Source organism: Mytilus edulis, chromosome 10 (genome assembly GCF_963676685.1).
Source record: "Mytilus edulis chromosome 10, xbMytEdul2.2, whole genome shotgun sequence".
NCBI classification, from domain to species: Eukaryota; Metazoa; Mollusca; class Bivalvia; order Mytilida; family Mytilidae; genus Mytilus; species Mytilus edulis.
In genome coordinates this window covers 62,622,176-62,644,063 of record NC_092353.1, presented here as the reverse complement: position 1 = coordinate 62,644,063, position 21,888 = coordinate 62,622,176, and the positions used below count along the sequence as shown (strand labels likewise).

General features: G+C 30.4%; 1 protein-coding gene across 1 annotated transcript; it reads right to left on the bottom strand.

Annotated features, from left to right (window-relative positions):
- Positions 1 to 10,007: 10,007 nt before the first annotated feature.
- Positions 10,008 to 18,415, bottom strand: LOC139491673 (uncharacterized). Its single transcript, XM_071279478.1, has 6 exons — positions 18,282 to 18,415; positions 15,574 to 15,945; positions 14,306 to 14,689; positions 12,519 to 13,472; positions 11,047 to 11,140; positions 10,008 to 10,315 (listed from the first exon to the last, which is right to left on the bottom strand). Exons 1-6 carry the CDS (start codon positions 18,328 to 18,330, stop codon positions 10,219 to 10,221), a joined length of 1,950 nt encoding a protein of 649 aa, XP_071135579.1. The 5' UTR covers positions 18,331 to 18,415; the 3' UTR covers positions 10,008 to 10,218.
- Between the last annotated feature and the right edge of the window lie 3,473 nt (positions 18,416 to 21,888).

Sequence of the window (21,888 nt, the reverse complement as noted above, 5' to 3'; positions counted from 1 at the left end):
GGTCAGGATTATTACAGTGTGATGACTTAAAAAGTAGGTCAGTAGTGGTTTTTCTTTTTGCGATTTATGGGGGAGGGGGGGGCAAGGGGGGTCCCAATAACAGCAAAACAGCAAATTGATTTGGCTCAGAACAGATAACAAGGAATTAAAATGGACAAAAACAGATAACAGTAAATGAAATATTAAAATAATTCGGTCTTTGACAAATCAGTATTTCTTATTACGGATATAATCCTTTGTAATGCATTCCATTTTCTATGACTATGTTTTTAGTATTTTAATTTAATTTATGTATCTAGAATGTGTTTAAATTACTACTCAATATATTATAATATTTTTTATACGCTCGTTTACGGAACGTATTATGGTATACATACTGTTGTCCGTCTGTTATCAACATGTCGGACATTAACTCAAAAACTCTTTAAACCAATTTGCATTAAACTTTGGGAAATTGTTATTATCTATTGACGTGAGCTTCCTTTTTGGTTTTTTTTTATACAATTTAGATTTTAAGTTTCTGGGTAATGGGTTTTTTTCAATAAAATTGGTGTTTTTTTCAGTTTTCTGATAATATCTCAAAAATGCTTTCACAAAGCAAGGAATTTTGATGAATTGTTTATATCTATTAACACTTTCAATTTTTATAAATTTTAGATTTTACGTTTCCGAGTTAACGGGTTTTATTAATTAAAAAGGGGGGATTTTCCAGTTTTCAGACATTAACACAAAAATGTTTTCAGCAGTTCTCATGAAACTTTGCTGAAATGTTTATATCTATTGTTGTAAACTCCCTTTCGATTTTTATTAATTTTAGATTTTATGTTATTGAGTTAAGGGATTTTATTCATAAGAAAAAGGTGGTATTTTCTAGTTTTCAAAAATAACTCAAAAATGCTTTCAGCAGTTCTCATGAAACGTTGGTGTATTGTTTATATATATTGACTGAAGCTCCCTTCTTTGTTGCTAATAAAAAAAAATGACCTAAAAGAGTTTGAATATTCTGACTTTTTCTAAATGACCATTTAATGAGGTGTGTGAATTTTTCTTAACAAGACTATGAGGCAAAGTGGTATATAGGGTAGCAAAATTATAAGCATGCAATTTATTAAGTACTTCGAACGAATTTTGACACTTCAAAAGCAATTAATCTTCTATTTTCAAAGGCCTTATTTGAACATTTTTTTTATCAGCTGAGGTTTTTGGTTGTACCAAGTGTACTAGTAAGTAGAATACAGTAGGGACACAATAGCTTGAGACGAAAAAAATCTTTGTTTGTGATGAGTTATTTGCAGCTGCGGACCAAAGTACATGGTTGGAACTTTCATTGTACAAATGGAAGTTTTTAACGACCTTGACTGGCTATTAGCCCTTACACGGTCGGTCTATTTCATTGTACAATGCATTTGGTTCTGCTTTGAAAAGAATCACAGAGCTGAGTCTATGTACCATATTATATAAAAGGTTAACTGGTTGTTAGGACCTAGTCCTTAATTGAGATCCTTGTCAGATATTCCTGGCCATATGTTTTCCTTTTTGTCATATTAAGAATTGTTTATTTGATATGTTCGTATGGGAAACAAGGAACATTATTCTCATACAAAAAATTAAGATAGTTCTAAATACACATTCATAAAAAAAATGGAATTTATTACAAAGGATAATCATAAGATATACTTGAATTGTCTTGGTCCTCACTTCTGTGATGGGTAAATGTTAATGGAATCCTTCTATGAAGACGGGACAAACATATTAGTAGTGGTAGACCCCAATGTCCAATGATCTTCAATTTATACCGAATATTGACTGTAAAAAAAAATGCTAACATTCCAATTTTCAATAACAGTTAACAGCAAATACATTATCACAATAACAGATAACAAAAAAACTAATAGCCCAATAACAGCTAACAAAGAATAAGACAAATGTTACAGCTAACAGCAAACATATTTTCAAAATAACAGATAACAAAGAATTAAATTGCCCCATAACAGCATAACAGTTAAACCCCTTGCCCCCCCCCCCCCCCCCCCCCCATTTATGAATGGAATGTGAAAAACTATATCTCGAGTGAACGCGATTGATAGTTTAGATTATTTTTACCGATAACCGCTACGAATTTCAGCTGACGGCAACTATAGAAAAAAATGTATATTAGATACAACAAAAAAAGGGGGGATACCCAAACCCTGGTGTCTTATTCCCAGTCCAGGCATATCAGTATGTTCATAGATCTGCGTTGTAGTATAACTAAAAAATAATGCATCCAAGCAAGTTTGATATAGTATTTTTCCGAATGCGTTTTACCTCCATAAGGTAAATGGGGGTAAATCATCAATTTCACTTTAATTTCAGGATTATTCCTCACAGTAAACATGTATACGCTATTGTTCTGGAATCACTCCTAAAGACATTTGTTTAAGGCAATCACATTCTCTCTGGTTTTCTCTATGACATCTTAAATATGAATCACGATGCGGATCTCCAATTCTCAACACGTCCATTGAATACGCGCGTGTGTTATCCGACACCGCGTGTGTTATCCGACACCTCATCCGGGACACTTTCCACGTCACATGACACTTTTATTGATATTGAATATTTACGCATCCGCAGACGGATGGCCTGACGAATAGAGATTTTTAATTATTCGCCTAGCCGGACGAATAGACACTCCGCATAATAAAATATAGCAGTATCTTTCATTTATCGGTGATTTTTATGGCACGCCGTTTTTATATTTATTCAAATTTGAAGATATCTTGTTTATTTAACAAGATATCTTATTAAGTATTAAGATATCTTTAATTTTTATAAGATATCTTATTTAATTTGAAAATAAATAAGATATTTCTATTAGTTTATAAGATATCTCTATAAGTTAAAAAGATATCTCTATTAATAATAAGATATCTTATCAAGTATATAAGATATCTTACTTCTTTATAAAGATATCTTTTAAATACATACTTTATAAGATATCTTATAAATTAATAGAGATATCTTATAAACTAATAGAGATATCTTATTAACTTATGGAGATATCTTATATATTAAATAAAATATCTTTATAACCAATTAAATAAGATATCTCTAAAAGTTTATAAGATATCTCTATTAGTTTATAAGATATCTCTATAAGTTAATAAGATATCTCTAAAAGTTTATAAGATATCTCTATAAGTTAATAAGATATCTCAACAAGTTGATAAGATATCTCTAAAAGTTTATAAGATATCTCTATAAGTTAATAAGATATCTCAACAAGTTGATAAGATATCTCTAAAAGTTTATAAGATATCTCTATAAGTTAATAAGATATCTCTATTAATAATAAGATATCTTATCAAGTATATAAGATATCTTACTTCTTTATAAAGATATCTTTTAAATACATACTTTTATAAGATATCTTATAAATTAATAGAGATATCTTATAAACCAATAGAGATATCTTATATATTAAATAAGATATCTTTATAACCCATTAAATAAGATATCTTTATAACCCATTAAATAAGATATTTCTATAAGTTAATAAGATATCTCTAAAAGTTTATAAGATATCTCTATTAGTTTATAAGATATCTCTATAAGTTAATAAGATATCTCTATAAGTTAATAAGATATCCCTAAAAGTGTATAAGATATCTCTTTAGTTTATAAGATATCTCTATAAGTTAATAAGAGATCTCTATAAGTTAATAAGATATCTCTAAAAGTTTATAAGATATCTCTATTAGTTTATAAGATATCTCTATAAGTTAATAAGATATCTCTATAAGTTAATAAGATATCTCTAAAAGTTTATAAGATATCTCTTTTAGTTTATAGGATATCTCTATTAATTAATAAGATATCTCTATTAATTAATAAGATATCTCTATTAATTAATAAGATATCTTATCAAGTATATAAGATATTTTACTTCTTTATAAAGATATCTTTTAAATACATACTTTATAAGATATCTTATAAATTAATAGAGATATTTTATAAACTAAAAGAGATATCTTATTAACTTATGGAGATATCTTATATATTAAATAAGATATCTTTATAACCAATTAAATTAGATATTTCTATAAGTTAATAAGATATCTCTAAAAGTTTATAAGATATCTTTATTAGTTTATAAGATATCTCTATAAGTTAATAAGATATCTCTATAAGTTAATAAGGTATCTCTAAAAGTTTATAAGATATCTCTATTAGTTTATAAGATATCTCTATAAGTTAATAAGATATCTCTAAAAGTTTATAAGATATCTCTATAAGTTAATAAGATTTATCTATTAATTAATAAGATATCTTATCAAGTATATAAGATATCTTACTTCTTTATAAAGATAACTTTTAAATACATACTGTATAAGATATCTTATTAATTAATAGAGATATCTTATAAACTAATAGAGATGTCTTATTAATTAATAGAGATATCTTATAAACTAATAGAGATATCTTATTAACTTATGGAGATATCTTATTAAGTAAATAAGATATCTCTATTATCAACTATATGAAAGATATCTTATATAGTTAATAAGATATATTATAAATTAATAGAGATATCTTATATTTTAAATAAGATATCTTATATTTTAAATAAGATATCTTATATTTTAAATAAGATATCTTATATTTTAAATAAGATATCTTATATTTTAAATAAGATATCTTATATATTTAATAAGATATCTTTATAAACATTTTAATAAGATATCTTATTTAATATATAAGATATCTTATTTAATAAATCAGATATCTCTATTAATATATAAGATATCTCAATTAATATATAAGATATCTCATTTTGTTATTAAGATATCTCAATTAGTTTATAAGATATCTTATTTAACTAAATAAGATATCTCGAAATTGAATAAATATAATAACGGCGTGCCATAGATTTTGGCTTAGCAAACAAATGAATTCATCTCAATTGCAATCCACTGAATTTGCTACATGATATTTATAGAATGTGTACATCTACAAATGATAAATCGTGCATTTATGTTTCATTTATTCAACAATTCAATTTTGTCGTTTAAAAACACCTTGCTTGTTATTACATAAAATAATTCATGGAAATTACACACCAGCCGTATGTCGGGTTAAATGTCACCCTGTTTTAAGAAAAGAGTCATTATTTTATACCGAGAAATCTGCCTTTCTTCGTACAAAATATTTCGTAACGTTCAAACCGAAAATTCGACTTCGTTGTTTTTAAGCGAGTGCGACATTCTTGTAAGACTCAGCAAAATCGACGGCGCTTTTTAACTTCTTATCGAAAATTGTTTTTTTTTAGATTTTTGAAAATTTAAGAAAAATAACATTTTAAAAAATCTTAAAATTCTACCATTATAAGAGCAGTGATAAGCAAAAAAATGACTTAAATTTGAGTTCGTTTTTACGTCAAAAAATGGCGGTGCAACAAACTTGTAAGCCTTTGAAAAATCGCTCATAAATTACCATATATCATTTTTCAGGATGTTTGTCTTTAAATTCATAAAATTAAGCAAACTAACATTGATGTAGTAAATACAAATACTAAACTTTTTTCATTTTAGATAAAAAAAAATTTGATTCTCAAATCTTGAATCCCAATATTTTCCCCCGCGGGACAGATTTGCCCTTGTAGGATGGAACGCGTTTTTTTCTATGACGTCATCATAACGTCATAAAAAATGCATAAAAGACTGAAGGAACCATTCTGTTTAAGGTGGTACCTAACACTACAGGGAGATAACTCTGTAAAGTCAGCTTAACGTTTTAAATTACGCTGTGTTGTAAAAGGAATATTAAGCTTCTCAATGATCAAAATTGGTGTTTGTCAAATTGCTATATAACCAGTGTATTTTTTCTGACACAACGGTTGGTTCAAAATTTTTTAAATTTTTATATTTTTATTGAAGTGTCAAAGTAAATACTTTGACAAAATTTTATGAAATTAAACGAGCCAAACTAATTTTAGTGAAAGTATTGGGTACCACCTTAAAAAAAAAAAACGTTTTTCAAAATATTAAATAGTTTTGACGAAAAACATAGTTTAGTGGTTTCAATAAATGAAATATGTTACACGGTAAACCTAAAAATCGCCGTTTTTTTTAAAGTGAAGCTTGTCGCATGCTGCATAAAACATAGTTTATTTTAAAAATCGTTATTTTTTAAAATACGTACAATAGCAATGAATATGATATCATACAATTATATATTTTGGACTTGCATCTTGACAACTACACCGAATTTCCAATGAAGAACGAACATCGTGCGTAACGTCATACATTTGTCTGAAATTTCCCACAATGCAACTCGTGTATATAAGACAATATCGCTCGTTGATAATAGAAAAGTTTTTATCGAATCGTTTCTTCCATAGACTGACAATCATCGATTTCAAAACTTGAATGTTTACTTAAGAATTGAATGCTTCTTTTTGTAAATTTATTGGGGTGTAAAAGCGTTGACCGAAGTACATTTTGTATGAGCGCTTCATTTTAAAAATGTACGCACGGTCAACGCTTTTACAACCCTATAAAGTTACAAAAAAAAAGAATCAATACTTATAATTACATTTTTTAGCTATGATTATGAAAACACGAATTTTATATATTTTATTCTTTAATTCACCTGTGCACTTTATTGTTGGAGCACGTGTTATCATGAATGAAAAGTTGTATTGAGCAATGCAACTGCTTACGGAATAACACGTGATGTACTGTTAGCCAATCAGAATAAAATATTATAATGAAACATACATCTAATGTAGTTATATGTGTCACAAATTTAACCATGTCCATTTCAGCATGCATGTTAAGTGAATGTCAAGTTCAGCTCAAAATTCTGAAGCGTAGGAAAACTCGTACACTTCTGATTCAAATTGGATAATGTTTTGTTATTTGTTTTTACTGTTGAAATTAGCTGCCATGTTAAAATAGATAATTATTCACCATGAGCGATGTATTGTTGTTGACCATTAGAAATTCTTTTTTTTGCGAACCCGTCTTCAGCTGAATGTGTGATTTTAATATTAATACGCGGGCTCAAGGGATTTAAAAATGCGAGTTTTTCAAAGCACTAACAATCTACAGAACTATATGCAGGATAAAGACAATAACCGTTTAGTGTCTTTAAATATCAGTTGTATTTGTACTCGACTCGAAACAGGAGTCATAGCTTGCTAAAGCTTGCATTTCACCTGTTTCTTAGCCTCGTACAAGTACAGTAGATATTTAAAGACACTAAACAGTAACTGTTATTGTCTATTTCTTAGTCTAAAGACACTAAACTCTTATTGTCTATTTATACTGCAACTACTTGTGTTTATTTCCTAATATAGTAACACAGCTATATTTTGTGCGATGTCAATTTCATCATGCATCACTTTTTCAACAATCAGAGGTTCATTAAGGGATGATTATAAGTTTGAAATTAAAGTTACAATTTAAAATAACGATCAAGTATTATTTTTTAATGTGAGTTGCAGTATAAAAACAATATAAGGTCAATGTCAGAAAAATATTTTTTTTTTGTATCTCGGTAAAACCTAGCACTTCCCTAGTTTCTCAGCTAGCCTCATACAAAACAGTTTATATTTTTCTGGCATTAACCTAATATTGTATATTTATGTCAAATTGCTTTGAATCTACTGAAAATTGTTGCACTTGTTTAAACACGAGTAGATTTCCCTCTTGAAGAAGTGTTTTTATATTGTATGGTAACGGAACTGTTTCTATCGTACGTATTCGGACAAGGGATATATTGTTACAATCGAAAAGAAAATGCTTACTACTCTCGATTCTTCCGCAAGTACAGTTTTTACTTTCTACAAGATTTCGTTTAGATTACTACAGTCCATCCGAAGTCTGGCATGAAGTATTTGTCCTTTCCTGTCCCCATAAAAATAATTTGGTATTTTACTTACACTTTGATTAAAGGTGACGTTTAAGTGTAAACTTTGATGGACTTAATCTGATATCGCCCGGAATAGCATTCCAGGATCGAATAACTGAAGGAAGAAACATTTCTGATAAAATGCTGTTCTACACTTTATATGTTGTGTGTCAGTAGTTCGTCTTGTGTCATAGTTATGAATATTTAACAGTTGTTTTCGGATAAAACAGCTTTTAAAAATAAATGGACTGGGTTGCACAAACGTTGTACAAAGGTTTATTAAAGGTAAGTAACACTTAAAGGTTACTTTAATTTAAAAGTGGCAAAGGGGTAATTTTAAATATTTAAATATCAATTAAATATGGAAGATATGCTGCTTTTCGGCAACCTTGCTGGTAATATAAGGCCACCATTGGCACCAAGAAAGTATAGAGAATGGCTACCCACCCTAAATAATTTGACAGACGAGCAGCTTCGTTCCAGATATAGATTTGGGAGACAATCTATCCAAAGGATAACTGATAATGTTCGTGATGATATTACACACCCGATCCAGAGAAGTCACGCACTTAGCGTAGAAATGCAGGTACTATAAATGTAGATTTGAAAGTTCTTGTAAAAATGGTTTTGCAAAACAAAAACATTTTATAATGTTTGTTTTTATTTTTGTGTGTTTTACGAATATAGGCACCATATGCATGGGATTTTGTGTTTTTTACGTCCTTTTGATAGTAACTCCTATACTGTTTCGTCGTATAATTTATTTTTGGATGATAACTAAGTACCACCATGAGTTCATGACTATCCTAGCCGCTTCTAATTGCATATTTTCTAGTTTATTACTTAAATAGTCTGGAATATTGTCCCAAATAATATCTGTATATTCAAATTAAGGTCGGTTAAAACTTAAATATATAGTTTGTAAATACTTTCTTTTCAATTTGAATTTTAAAGCACGAAATAAATTTAATCTGGGTGTTATCGTTTCAATTATTTATTAACATGAGAATGCCACGAGCCATCCTCATGAAAAATTAAACCAAGCTGTTTTTGACTTTCTACTTCTGAAATTATATTATCATTCACATAAAGAGGTGGCTGATTAGGTTTTACTGATTTCTTTTTGCATTAAAGTTAACTAGCCATTGGACTGACAGATTGTTGATAGTCTCTATATCAGAATTAAGCTTGTTTTTTTGCATATTCATCTTCAACTACTATGAAAAGGGAAGTATCGTCAGCATATAGCTTTATATTACAGTCTATGTCGCTTATCATGTCATTTATATATTATACTAAAAAAAAGAGGTTTGATAAAAAAAAACCTTTTTGTTACCGATTTGGTAAATAGCTCATAAACCTCTTTAATAGGTTTCCTCTTATACCAATATTTCTAAGCTTATGAATTAGACCTTCATGATTCTATCGAAAGCACGACAGTCGACTTATATATATAATAAAAATAAGAAAAAAAAATAATATAAAAACAATTCGTGTATTATTATTTAACTTGGACAAGTTGGTCAGAAGCTGATCTCCAAAATGAAGAAATACTATCTGAAAAAAATATTTTTCTTTCTGACGATGTATGTTGATGATAAATGGATTTCGTTCCGTGTTATAGTTTACAATTTTTGAAGTCTTCTTTGATTTCCTTCTACTTTAATCTTCTTTCTTCCATCTATCCTCTCATTTCTCCTTTTACCCACTTGCACATAGCCTCCCCCTGTTAGGTGTTAATGGTGACGAGAATGAGGTGGAAGTTATTGGGGTGGTGGTGGTGATGGTTGACGCGAAAGCAGTGGTGTAGGCATAGGCACCGGTGGTTTCGGAGGCGGTAGGATGGTGATGGTTGACGCGAAAGCAGTGGTGTAGGCGCATGCAATGGTGGTTTCGGAGGCGGTAGAATGGTGATGGTGGACGCGAAAGCAGTGGTGGAGGCATAGGCAGTGGTGGTTTCGGAGGCGGTAGGACGTGATAGCAGAGGTAGTTGAGATTAGGGATGAAGATTTAAGAATATATATTTTAAGAAATGTAAAAGCAGATATCGTTTTGTAAAACAAATACAGGTTGTATTTTGAAATGACACATCAAAAGATGTTTTATATGAATTAAACAATAAACATGCTTTTATTTTAATAATTCAAACAAGCAAAACTTGTTAATAAAAAAGTGGAATAGCAAATATTTTCTCATATTAGTCATGGCAAAAATAAACTTTAGTTTATCTCATTTATCTCATTTCTTTCGCTGTTGGGATTGTCCTATTCTTTGTTATCATCGTTCTGACATCTATTAGTACCATTTTAGTATTTGAAAGTGTTATTTGGAAGGCTGTTGGATACAGCAGTGTGTGTAGGTAGAACTAATGTAATTCTTTTCTTCATCCATTGATGTTTCATTGTGACTAGCGTTATTCCTGCAATAAACATATAGTTGGTTTAAATACAAATAAATGAAAAGTAAAACACTGTAAATGCACTTTTATTATTATGCATGAACGAAAAAAGATTATTCTTTTCAAATAATTTTTGTTTTAGAATTCAACGTCGCCGTCTAAAACTGAAATGTTAAATACTATCAGCATGTAACTTATACACAAATATAATTTTCCTCATAAACAAAGGATCAACGATTTTATATCTATTCATCTTCTAAATAAACTCATCATAGATACCAGGACTAAATTTTGTACATACGCCAGACGCGCGTTTCGTGTACAAAAAACTCATCAGTGACGCTCGAATCCAAAAAAGTTAAAAAGGCCAAATAAAGTACGAAGTTGAAGAGCATTGAGGACCAAAATTCCTAAAAGTTTTGCCAAATCCAGCTAAGGTAATTTATTGCTGAGGTAGAAAAGCCTTAGTATTTCAAAAAATTAAAAATTTGTAAACAGTTAATTTATAAATATAACCATATCAATGATAATTCATGTCAGCACAAAAGTGCTGACTACTGGGCTGGTGATACCCTCGAGGAAATAAATATCCACCAGTAGTGGCATCGACCCAGTGGTTGTAAATAAACTCATCATACTAAATTTTGTACATACGCCAGACGCGCGTTTCGTCTACAAAAGTGGTTTAACTTTAGATTTCATACACGGCTTGGTTGAATGTAAGGGTTTTTAAATATTAACCTAACTCTTACCGTCGTTTGCAGTAAATGAAACCTATCAAGCAAGCTAAAGCTACTGCGACAAACCCAACAACAGCGACTATATACACCAATAACCTCTCTGAATCTACAAAATAAAAATAAATTATGTTCTAAATATTAAAAGTGTTAGGCTATTTGCCGTTCGAAGTCACATTTTTATGTGTGTTCATAAATCTGTATCAAAACTTTCAATTATTGTAAATCTTGTTGATATCATGGTCATAATTTTGGTACTGAATCCTTTTATGTCAAAGATGAGGAAATAAGGTAAGTAGTTGGAATAGTAGCAGCTGCACTTTACTTGAATAAAATGTGACTGCATGGCATACAATAATTTCAAAACGATTATCATAGGAAACATTAATAGAAAATATATTCCCTATTAGAATAACATATACAGAAGTGGCAAGAATTTAATTTATGTATTTAAAATACAGACCAGATTATCTATAAGACTGGCTAAGCTTCTGAAAATTGTTAAAGCAGAGTAAAGCAAATACTAACATTGATATCAGTGTATTGTGTTTATACAAACAGTCTAAATTGTAATTAGCGCAAAGTTACCTATGCAGAAACGGAGTAGTCTAGTAAAGGCTAAAAATTGCAAATTCATACATTCATAATTTTTTTGATTGAGTTAAGCCTTCCAATTGATATTTTATAGTGTGTTTTTCTATGTTGTGATGTTATACTATTGTTTCAGAAAAGGGAGAAGGTTTGGTACCATTAAAACGTTTAATCCCGCTGGAAATGTTTGCATCTGTCCTAAGTCAATAATCTGACGTACAGTAGTTGTCGTTTGTTTATGTAGTTCATACGTGTTTCTCGTTTCTCGTTTTTATATAGATAAGACCGTTGTTTTTTTCGTTTGAATGGTTTTACATTGCTATTTTTTGGGGCCCTTTATAGCTTGCTGTTCGGTGTGAGCCAAGGCTCCGTGTTGAAGGCCGTACCTTGACCTATTATGGTTTACTTTTATAAATTGTTTTTTGGATGGAGAGTTGTCTCACTGGCACTCATACCACATCTTCCTATATTTATGTGCATTAAATGCCATGACATTAACAGTTTGTTTTCGACTAATGAGTTTGAATATTGTTTGGTTTCTTTAGCCTTCCATTTACTCGTTATTCATGTTTGTGCATTATACATATTCATTGAAAAAATATAATGTTTATGAATAAAGGCCGACAGCAAATATCCCTTAAATGTACGCATTGTGATATTTCCCCCTCAAAACAACAGCAAATTAGGGATTACTATGTAATTATTTTACGAAAAAAGCTAGGAAAAAATGGCCGATTGAAATTGTCAATCATGAAACTGTAGTCCTCTTTGCATTTTTTCGTCAAAATATTTTACGAATACGTAGGTTTTCTATTCACACTGGATAAGGAGTGATAATGGCAAAGATTCTGTAAAAAAGTTAAGAGAAGAAAATTATGAAATTAATTATTGCATACCTTGTAGTAAGATAGTATCACCAAGTTCATTGTCTTTTTTGAATTGTCTTTGTCCTGTTTGAGGAAGAGTCCTTGGGTTTTGCATGATTAATTCTGATTTATTTTTTTTGCCTTGTGATATAAAGGACTCTTTTGTTTTAGTGGTCATTGGTAAGGTATCGTCATCTTCAAGCAACTTTTGTGTTCTTCCTGTTTGTAGGGAGCTGTCTTTGCTATTATTTACATTTATAAGCTTTCTCACGGTCTCAGCTACAATATTCTCATTTGAAGATGATGAAAGCGTTAGTTTCTTGAGAAAAACAAGTTTCCCACTCGGATTCATCTTCTTGGTTGTATTAGAACTAAGGCGGTTGCTGTTTAATACCCTTGGGTCAACACCTAAAAGTCGCAAGGGAGGCGCAGTTTTATTGGATTGAAATAAATCACTAGGTGAAGTAGAAACTAAGATATGCTGTGGATTTGTCAATGAAAATTTTCTTGGATCCCTGGGGAACGGAATAAATGATTGGTTAACGGTTTTGTCAAAATCTACTGGTTGATTAGAACCGCTAGATGTAGATTGTATCCTTTCGTTCCGTTGGAAACCCGATTCATTTGAGATAGATGAGGGATTCAATTGAGTTCTTTGATCACCTGTTCTGACTGGTTGACTGTTGGTAAATCTGTCCTGATTATTATAGATTGTAGAGGTTAATGGTTGACTGATGGGAAATCCGCCCTGATAATTATAGCCTGTAAATGGGTCATTGAAAGGATGATACATATCCTCCGACGGATACCAGAACGGCCGATTATATGGAAAGAAGTTTGGATATGTTGTCGGAAGGGCATCTCTCCATACTGATGATCGATGGATGTTTCCATTCGGGGAATTGTTACGGGGAGTACCCCGTCCTGCTGATGTAACAGGACCACATTGCATTTTTATTTCAGGTCCACCCATTGACTGAGTCACTGGAAATATATATTTGAATACATCTTAAAACTAAAAATATTTTAAATACTATACCTAGCTCATACGAGGGATTAAGAGAAGAAGAGAATTATATTGGTCATATACATCGATGGTTTGTTGTTATGTTTTTCTTTACAAATAAAGCGTAATGGATTTTAATTTAGAGTCCAATGTGAACCCAAGAAAACAATAATGAAATGCAAAAAAAAAAAAAAAAAAAAAAAAAGATAAATCATATATCATCCAAATAAAAAATTCTATATTTCCAATTCGTTTTTACTGTTTTCATGTGTTATCCATATTTGAACTAGAAGAGGGTCATACATGTAAATTGAATGTCCTCTTGCAGATCTTTGGATAAAAAACACATCAAGTATCCCTTTGTTCTTTGATAAACATAAATATATAGTGCTAAACAGTAACTAAACTTTGGTTGTGTTTCATTTAAAACAAATTATTTCAATACGTCTTTACTTTAAAAATATTAAGAAAACCTATGGATTTTTTACCATAACTATTTCAAGACAAGTAGTAGTAAACACCAACTTGTGTGCATTTTATAATATGGCATATGTGTGTGTTAACGTGTTTAGTATACGTTAGATGTTGAGTATACGTTAGACATTAATACCTGCAAGAAAAATCCATTCTTTATTGATAAATTTAGTTTTCCTTGATTAGCGATTTTTAACGGATTAATTTGTTTACTAGTTTATTTTTTTTATAATTCAGATGGTTAATGTCAAAAACAAGTGTTTACTACTGTCCTATGTTTCGTTTGATGTGCCTAAATGAAGCAAGGAAACACACGCAATTTAACAAAATCACTTACCTCTAAATTTGGTCAGAAAGCCATCATCTGTTTGAAAATTTTTGTTGTAATATGTAAGTCGAACAGACCCTTGGAACAAATGGTTGGTGATTGACCGACGTCCACACAATTCAACCATCTTATCAACAGATGCTTGACTTGGAGATTTTTTGCTCTCTATTAATATGTAACTTTCTGAACAATTATATCCACTTACGTGAATATCCGAATGAATGTAGTCAGCCATGATGTCATAGTTATTTCTGGAAAGTATAATACATTCGCATATTTTCCATGGATTGGATTCAGATGAATGGCCTCGGAAAACATTTGGAGATACGACAAAAAATGACGTATCAGAGACAGTCGTCGTTATTTCCCGACAAACATCAAAGACTGAATTATCTGAAGAAAAAAAAGAAATATTTAAGCACAAGTTTTATTGATAAACGGTTAACGACTGCAAACAAAATTTGCAAGAAAACAAATAAAAAAAGTATAAATAGAAACAAAAGAGGTTGACCATTAGAACATTTTGTTTAAATCGTTTTTGAAAACAGGTTTAATATGTTGAGGTACTCAGTACTTTCCAACTGACACATATTGTATAGCAATGGAGATTGAATACGTCCATTAATCGGTTTAGATAAAAACCCATACATTTATGAACGGACAAACAATCACTTTACATCTTGAGCTTTTAAGGGCATACGATACATCTATGATCCCGTATTTACATTATGATAAAAATTTCCATACAGCCTATTTTTTACCTGATTAAATCAAATATGTAACAAAAAATATACCTTCATGTGCTACTTTTTGAGTAAAATGAGGTAGAAATTTGGTTATTTGCTCAAAATTCGGATTTGTGGCCGTATTTTTTCTTTCGACAGAAAGACAGAATTTTTTTGTTTTAAAAGATAAACACAAATTGTTTTTTGTTAAATAATTTATAAGTTCTGTATTTTATAAGTATCCTTAAGATTTATACTTTTTTTTTATTCAGAAATAACTCATATTTAGCAAATGTCATTTTAAAAAAGAGGGGTTCATGAACTCGTTTTCAAATTAAATCAGTTTTAATGATAAAAATATGTCAAACAATGCATCTTTTCCCCATAAGTCATAGTTTGACGTCGCGAAAATAACACTTGACCTTGACCTCGACCAACACGACAAAACAAACAACAATCCACAAATCTTTTACACAGGTATTAATTAAAGATCAAGCAATATAAATATACCTAAACAATGAGAATGGACAACTGTGTCATTGATTATCTTACCAGCAACACATTCATATTCCACATGCACAAAATCACTCGTGAAGCTGCACTTTTCCAATCTTTTTGGAAGTACATCTAAAGTACAAGTGATTCTCCCATCGCAGAAAGAAGCTATAGCAGGATCGCTGAAAAGTTCCATATCACAAGACTCATCCGGATTAGCACAGGATCTAGAATTTCCGTACCCATGGACAATCCGTGCAACTAAAATTTTAGAATTCGGTTTAGACAAACATGACAACGATCCTGTCATTGAACTACCACCTCCGAATGCCATTGCTGCCCCGATAACTTCCTCGGAAGAACCAAGACCACCGAGAGGTAACGGACCGTCATCAAATAACATCAAGCAAGCATACCGTGTTTGTGACTCTGAAAAAGAATAAACAGAAAACAGAATTCATTAATATCATAAACAATTGAGTATCAAAGTTCCCTTTTCCTTTGTATATGTTATGGTGAATTTGTATAATCAGGGATTATGTAGAATCCCTGATTGAATTTTCAAGGAATATGTAGAATCACTAAAATCATTAGTAAATATACATAATCCCCGAAAATGACCAGTGTTTTTACATAATCACTGAACATTTTAATAATTATTCTACAAATTCCCTAATATAATTTCAGGGATAATAAATATTTTAAGGATCCTTTGTTTGATATTTTTTTTAAAATAAATATAGACATATTATCATTTTTTGCTTTTATATTCCTTGCCAGATGAAATAATTTTGCTTTTAAACACAGATGATGATCTTAAAGATAAAACTGACACAGTGTTTCGAGATAAAGTTTGGGATTTCAAAATTAATAATATCCAGATTCCCTTTATAGCGATAACTTTTTAAAATGTATCGTTTATTTATCAAATACCAGCATCAAATGTATGTTCATGTTCTATTTGTAAATCCACAGAGCATGTTATTTGTGTTACATGTAAAACAAATGGTGAAGAATATTATGGAACATCTTTTTTTTCGTTTTTTGTTTTGTTTTTGTTCAAATGAACAAGAAATTCAAACAGCGAGAACTTACACATCTAAATGTATAGAAAAACTAAGGATTGACAATTAGAACAAAATTTTAGAGGAAGCTGGCATTTGGTGTAATGTTCTCATAGCAATTCCACAAGGTAAAAAAGGAAAGAGAATCCCAAAAAAACATAATGGTAATTGTTCACCAAAAGTTTGAAAAAGGATATCGCCTGGCCAAAAACACTGTATCTTGCTCGAACCAGTTCGAGGTTGCTAATTCCCTTTTTTCAGATGTTTTTACTGAACAATTTATTTGTCTTAGGCGGCTCATAAAATCTGATTCGATATGTGAAGGAAAATGTTTTCTAAAACATTTACTGAATATATGATGTTTTATATAAAATGATATCTGATTCTTATAAATATAGAATACTTTTAGAAAGAAAAACTATATGAAAGCTTAGTTTGGACAATTTAATAGCAATTCAAAATAAACAGTTCCCCTTCAGCATGGAAATGAATATAATATAACTATACAAACTGATAAACTAATTTTGTCACAACATCATTAAAGTGGAGTTAAAGTCTTATAGGATTGTAAGTATGTTTTATTTTATCACCTTGCACTTTCATGACTTGGCTGTGGTTTTCTACAGCAGTTGGTTCAAATATCTGACCAGCTGAACAATTTGATTTTATAAAACAAATTGCAATTTGGTCAAAATTTGGAATGAGTTGCAATTGGTGGAGAGCAACACTGACAGTCAAGTCACTGTAACTGGATTTCTAACTTACATTAACTGTTAACACAGGTTTCCTTTTACTAGTATTTGATACTGACTTTAGATTAAAAACAACAATACAAGCGTTAGTCCTTAGCTTTTTATGTTAAATGCTAGGCATGATTTTGTGTCATGGATGAATATCCCGTATCCTATTTTGCTGAAACGGCGTATATATGCTTTCATAAAATATAAAAGATTTGTTTGCGCATAAAGACGCAAAGCTGTATCGTGCTTCTTTATTTGTACCACCTTGGATAAAAGGATTCATAACGTCGTGGACAAATATTATATCAACGTCAGGAATAAAGACACTAATTGATAGCCTATTGCTTACTATGTTAAAATTTTGAATTTCAAGCATCAATGTCCACATTTTCTACAGTTAAAATAAAGTAGCAGTAATTTCTTAAAAAGTCATTTCAAAACTATGCCTTATCTGGACTTTTTAAATATATTTTTAAAAATTTTAATATACCTTTATTTCATATAAGAGCGTACTGGTTCCCGGAAGTTTGGTTGTTACTACTAGTCTGAACAGCAGTTAATAAATGAATAATATATTTCTAGACAGCTTTCGGATATAGAATTAAACTACTAGTTTGCGTTTTCTAATTTTCCCTCATAATACCTATCTGTAGTGTTTTGTATACTTGTTTGTTTTCTCATACGAGTTTTTTTTTTAAATTTTTGGTATCATCTTTGTCTTTTATATGTATATATTTATAACATATAATAACTTCCAATATCCGATTATCTACAGAGATTAGTTTCATTACAAATACTTGTATTTCGAAATCGATGTTGTTCGGTAATGATATCAAAATAAGTAATAAAGAACGAAATGTAAAAGATACTTATTATGAATAATTACTATTTACAGATTATTCCTTTCCTTTTTATATTTTTTTTATCTATATCCTTACGTAAAAGTTTTAAAATACCTTACCCACCAAAGCCAGATAGGTCCATACTAAAACTGTCACTAGTGTTAACATTATGTGTAAAGACAATACTTCTTTAAATTATAAACAACATAAACGAATCTTATGTCCTAACAAGATAAAACGTTAAACGCCTCATTAGTTGTTATTTTGACGAATCTATAACATGTGTGTCTGTTCTAACTTTCTATCACGTATTTTATTTTTTTGATAGATCAAACACATATTTTAATGTATTTCTAATCAAATGGTGGTCAAATCTGTTTACATGATAGAAAATAAAAAAAATATCTTTTAAATTTTACAGACTTAATTTGTCTGAAAACACTATTGAAACAGTAGAACGTAACGGAGAGTCTTAATCAGGAGTCCCTTATTTCTGTGATTATTTGTCGGCCGTTTTTCTCTGTTTGGCCCTTATTCTTCTCTTTTTTATATATATACATGTATGTGGTCTATTATTCATCCCTACTTTTTATATTATATATAATGTATTTGGTCTATTAATGTTTTCAATTCTTTCTGTTGTTGTACTTTAGGCTGCACTTTAACAATGCCCATTATTCTGTACTCTGTAAACCCTATTCCTTTCAACAATATTTATTTGGCAGAGAAGAGATAAAAAAAGTTTATCTTTCTTTAATTTTTCCCGACTTTAAACAACATTGTGCATTTTGTGGGTATCCAAAGTCGACATGTTTGCCAAGAAAGGGATAGAACATTGTATCATATTAAAATAATTGAATCTAGTGGACAATTCTTATAGCGCGAACTACTACAAAACGTACATTATAGTCGAAGAAAAATAAACAGAACCATGTTTAAGAAACAAACGACAAGAAGACACAGATGAGTCACCAAAACCGCTACACAGACAAAAGAAGACGGAGCAACACGAAGCACAATATATAATTTGGTAAAAACGAAAATGATTGTTTTACTAGATACACATGTATATTTTACACACACATAATCGCCCATGAAATTGCATTTCCCAGTCTTTTTGTAAATACATACATTCAAATTGATATTCCCTCATTGCAGTTAAAAAAGTACGAAAAAGATTAAAATGTCAAAGGCAATGATGCCCGAGTCGAAAGCAATTTTCGGTACATATACTAACAATCGGGACTTTCAATCTATCTGTCAGGCTGTTATTTGGACAGCATATAGCCGACCCTATTACGTTGCGTTTTCATGTACATGTACTTCAATGGTTCTATCTGAAGGACTGAATGACGTATAGATCTTATGTACACACAAGAAAATTATTATTGATAACATATATAAAGAAAAAATTGAGTGCAATTAGAAAATTAATGATCCTTTGTTGGGAAAAACAACATTAAAGGGCTCATCAACTAAGTTTGACGAATCCATTACATGTGTGTCTAACATACATTATTTCTACATGTATCATGTATGTTTTGATTGATGAAACTCATTTGCAGTTTTTAATCAGATGGTATCAAAACATGTGAGCAGAATGTTCAGAATGATACAAAAACTGAAACACTTTTGATTTGGCATAATAATAGATAACAAAAAAACTTTGATCCATAGTCTATTATTTGACAACCAGCTTCAGCAAATAATGATACGATGAAAACATTTTTCTCGTGTCACTGTCATCATTCTATTGGTGGTCGATTGATTGATTGGTATTTAACGCAACTTTCAGCACCGTTGGGATATTTCGTGGCAGTCAGTTTTGGTGCAGAAAACCGGAGTACCTGGATAGAAAAGTCTAGGGTTTCTGTAGAAAAACTAACAATCCAAGTCTAATTAGATTCGACCACACTGGATACGTGCGGCATTCGAACTTACCACCTCGGTGTTGACAGGCGAGTGATACAGTACTTCTGTCACTGTATTGAATATTCCTTTGTTTGGTCGTATTATTTTGTTTAAGGTATGAGGTTGCTAAAACTCAATTTGATGATTTGATGGACTACTTGTCACTGATTTATAAAGTTTAAGAAACGGAGACCAAGAAGTCCAAAGGAAGTTCAGAATTTTATTGTAGATTATAGTACATTTTGTTGTAAATACATGCAATGCTGTTTAGTCACTGTTCTTTTGAGAAGAGGATGTATTAGCTACAAACATGTGAATTCAATCTTTATGACCCAATTCCAAGCAAGGAGCTTGATGTTGTCGTCGTCGGATGTTGTCTATCATAGGATGAAAAGCTATTAAACTAGAAAAATAATCTGGCCGTTATTTATTCCTTTCAAGTTGTAACCACAGAGCCTTTTGTCTTCTTTTATGTGTACCAGACTTCACCAGAACATGACACCACCGAATAAGAGTTATCTCAAAACTTGTACTTAGATGACCAACACGACGGTGTCACATTTGGAGCAAGCCCTCTTTACCTTCCGAGAGCACTTGGTCTGAAATCAACTCCGGTATTAAGTGGTCTGCGAGCAACTCCGGTATTAAGTGGTGTGCGATCATTATATTTTATAAACATCGTTTTGTCACACATGATTGTTTTCGACGATTACGGTTTTAAAAGATAATTGAAGCAATAAAAAAATTCAAGCGTTTTAGTCAATACCAACATCGTCTCAGTTGATATATGCATATTCAATAAGCTTTTAAATAACTAAAACCATTTTTATGATAAAAAGATTAAATTCAACTATCAATAGGTCCTGACATACTTATAAAAAAATGCATTCGATATAAATCATCGAAATATTAAGAGCTATTCATAGAGAAACCATTGTTTTATAAACGGTTCATTGATGATGGTTTTGGAAATTGGACTCATGGTGAACAAAAACTTAAAAAAAACAATTTTTTATTTTCTTTGATAAAGAGTTGTTTGGATCAAAGTCAATTGTGTCTTCAAGAGCTTTATTGTTTGTTTCTGGTAACAAAATCACAAGGAACACCGATAAGAACATGAGACCGGCAATTATTAGATAAAGCAATCCAGGAATCTTCTGGCTCTGAAAAATAACAAAAATGCCATAATTATTTGATGAGGTGATAATTGCTCGTTTAATTTAAAAAAACCCATTGCTATACTATATAAACTAAATGTTGAAATGAAATGCATCTAATTTTATAAACAACCAAATATTCGTCGCATGTTTATGGTAAATATTATTCTAAATAGAACTGTTTAAGGCTGACGATGTACTACTTAATGGCTTTGTTTTTAAAGGAATTTTCCTTTTTGTTTTTAGAAAAAAGTGTGTTTTACACTTTACTATATAATGTTGATGTTGTTAGTCTTGTTGTGGTTTGCCCTCTGACTTCACAAATCTATTTTAGTTTTTAGTAAGAAGTTATCGTTACGACATTTTGATGTGGTTAAAATGAAAACGGTCTCTATTACAGATGTATTTCCACAGCAATATTGTCAGATTGCACGGTGTCATATTATAATATTTAGAGAGGCACTACTTAGATATATTAATAAGATGATACATGTGAAGTAACTACATAATATATTTCAATTAAAATTATGTATGCTTATTTTGAATAAGATAGAAATTATCAGACATAGACGAAAAAACGGTCGAGGATGGGATTGGACAAACCAGACGAATAGATTCTGAACGTGTTTTTTCTACTTAAGCCAAAATTTAACTTTTT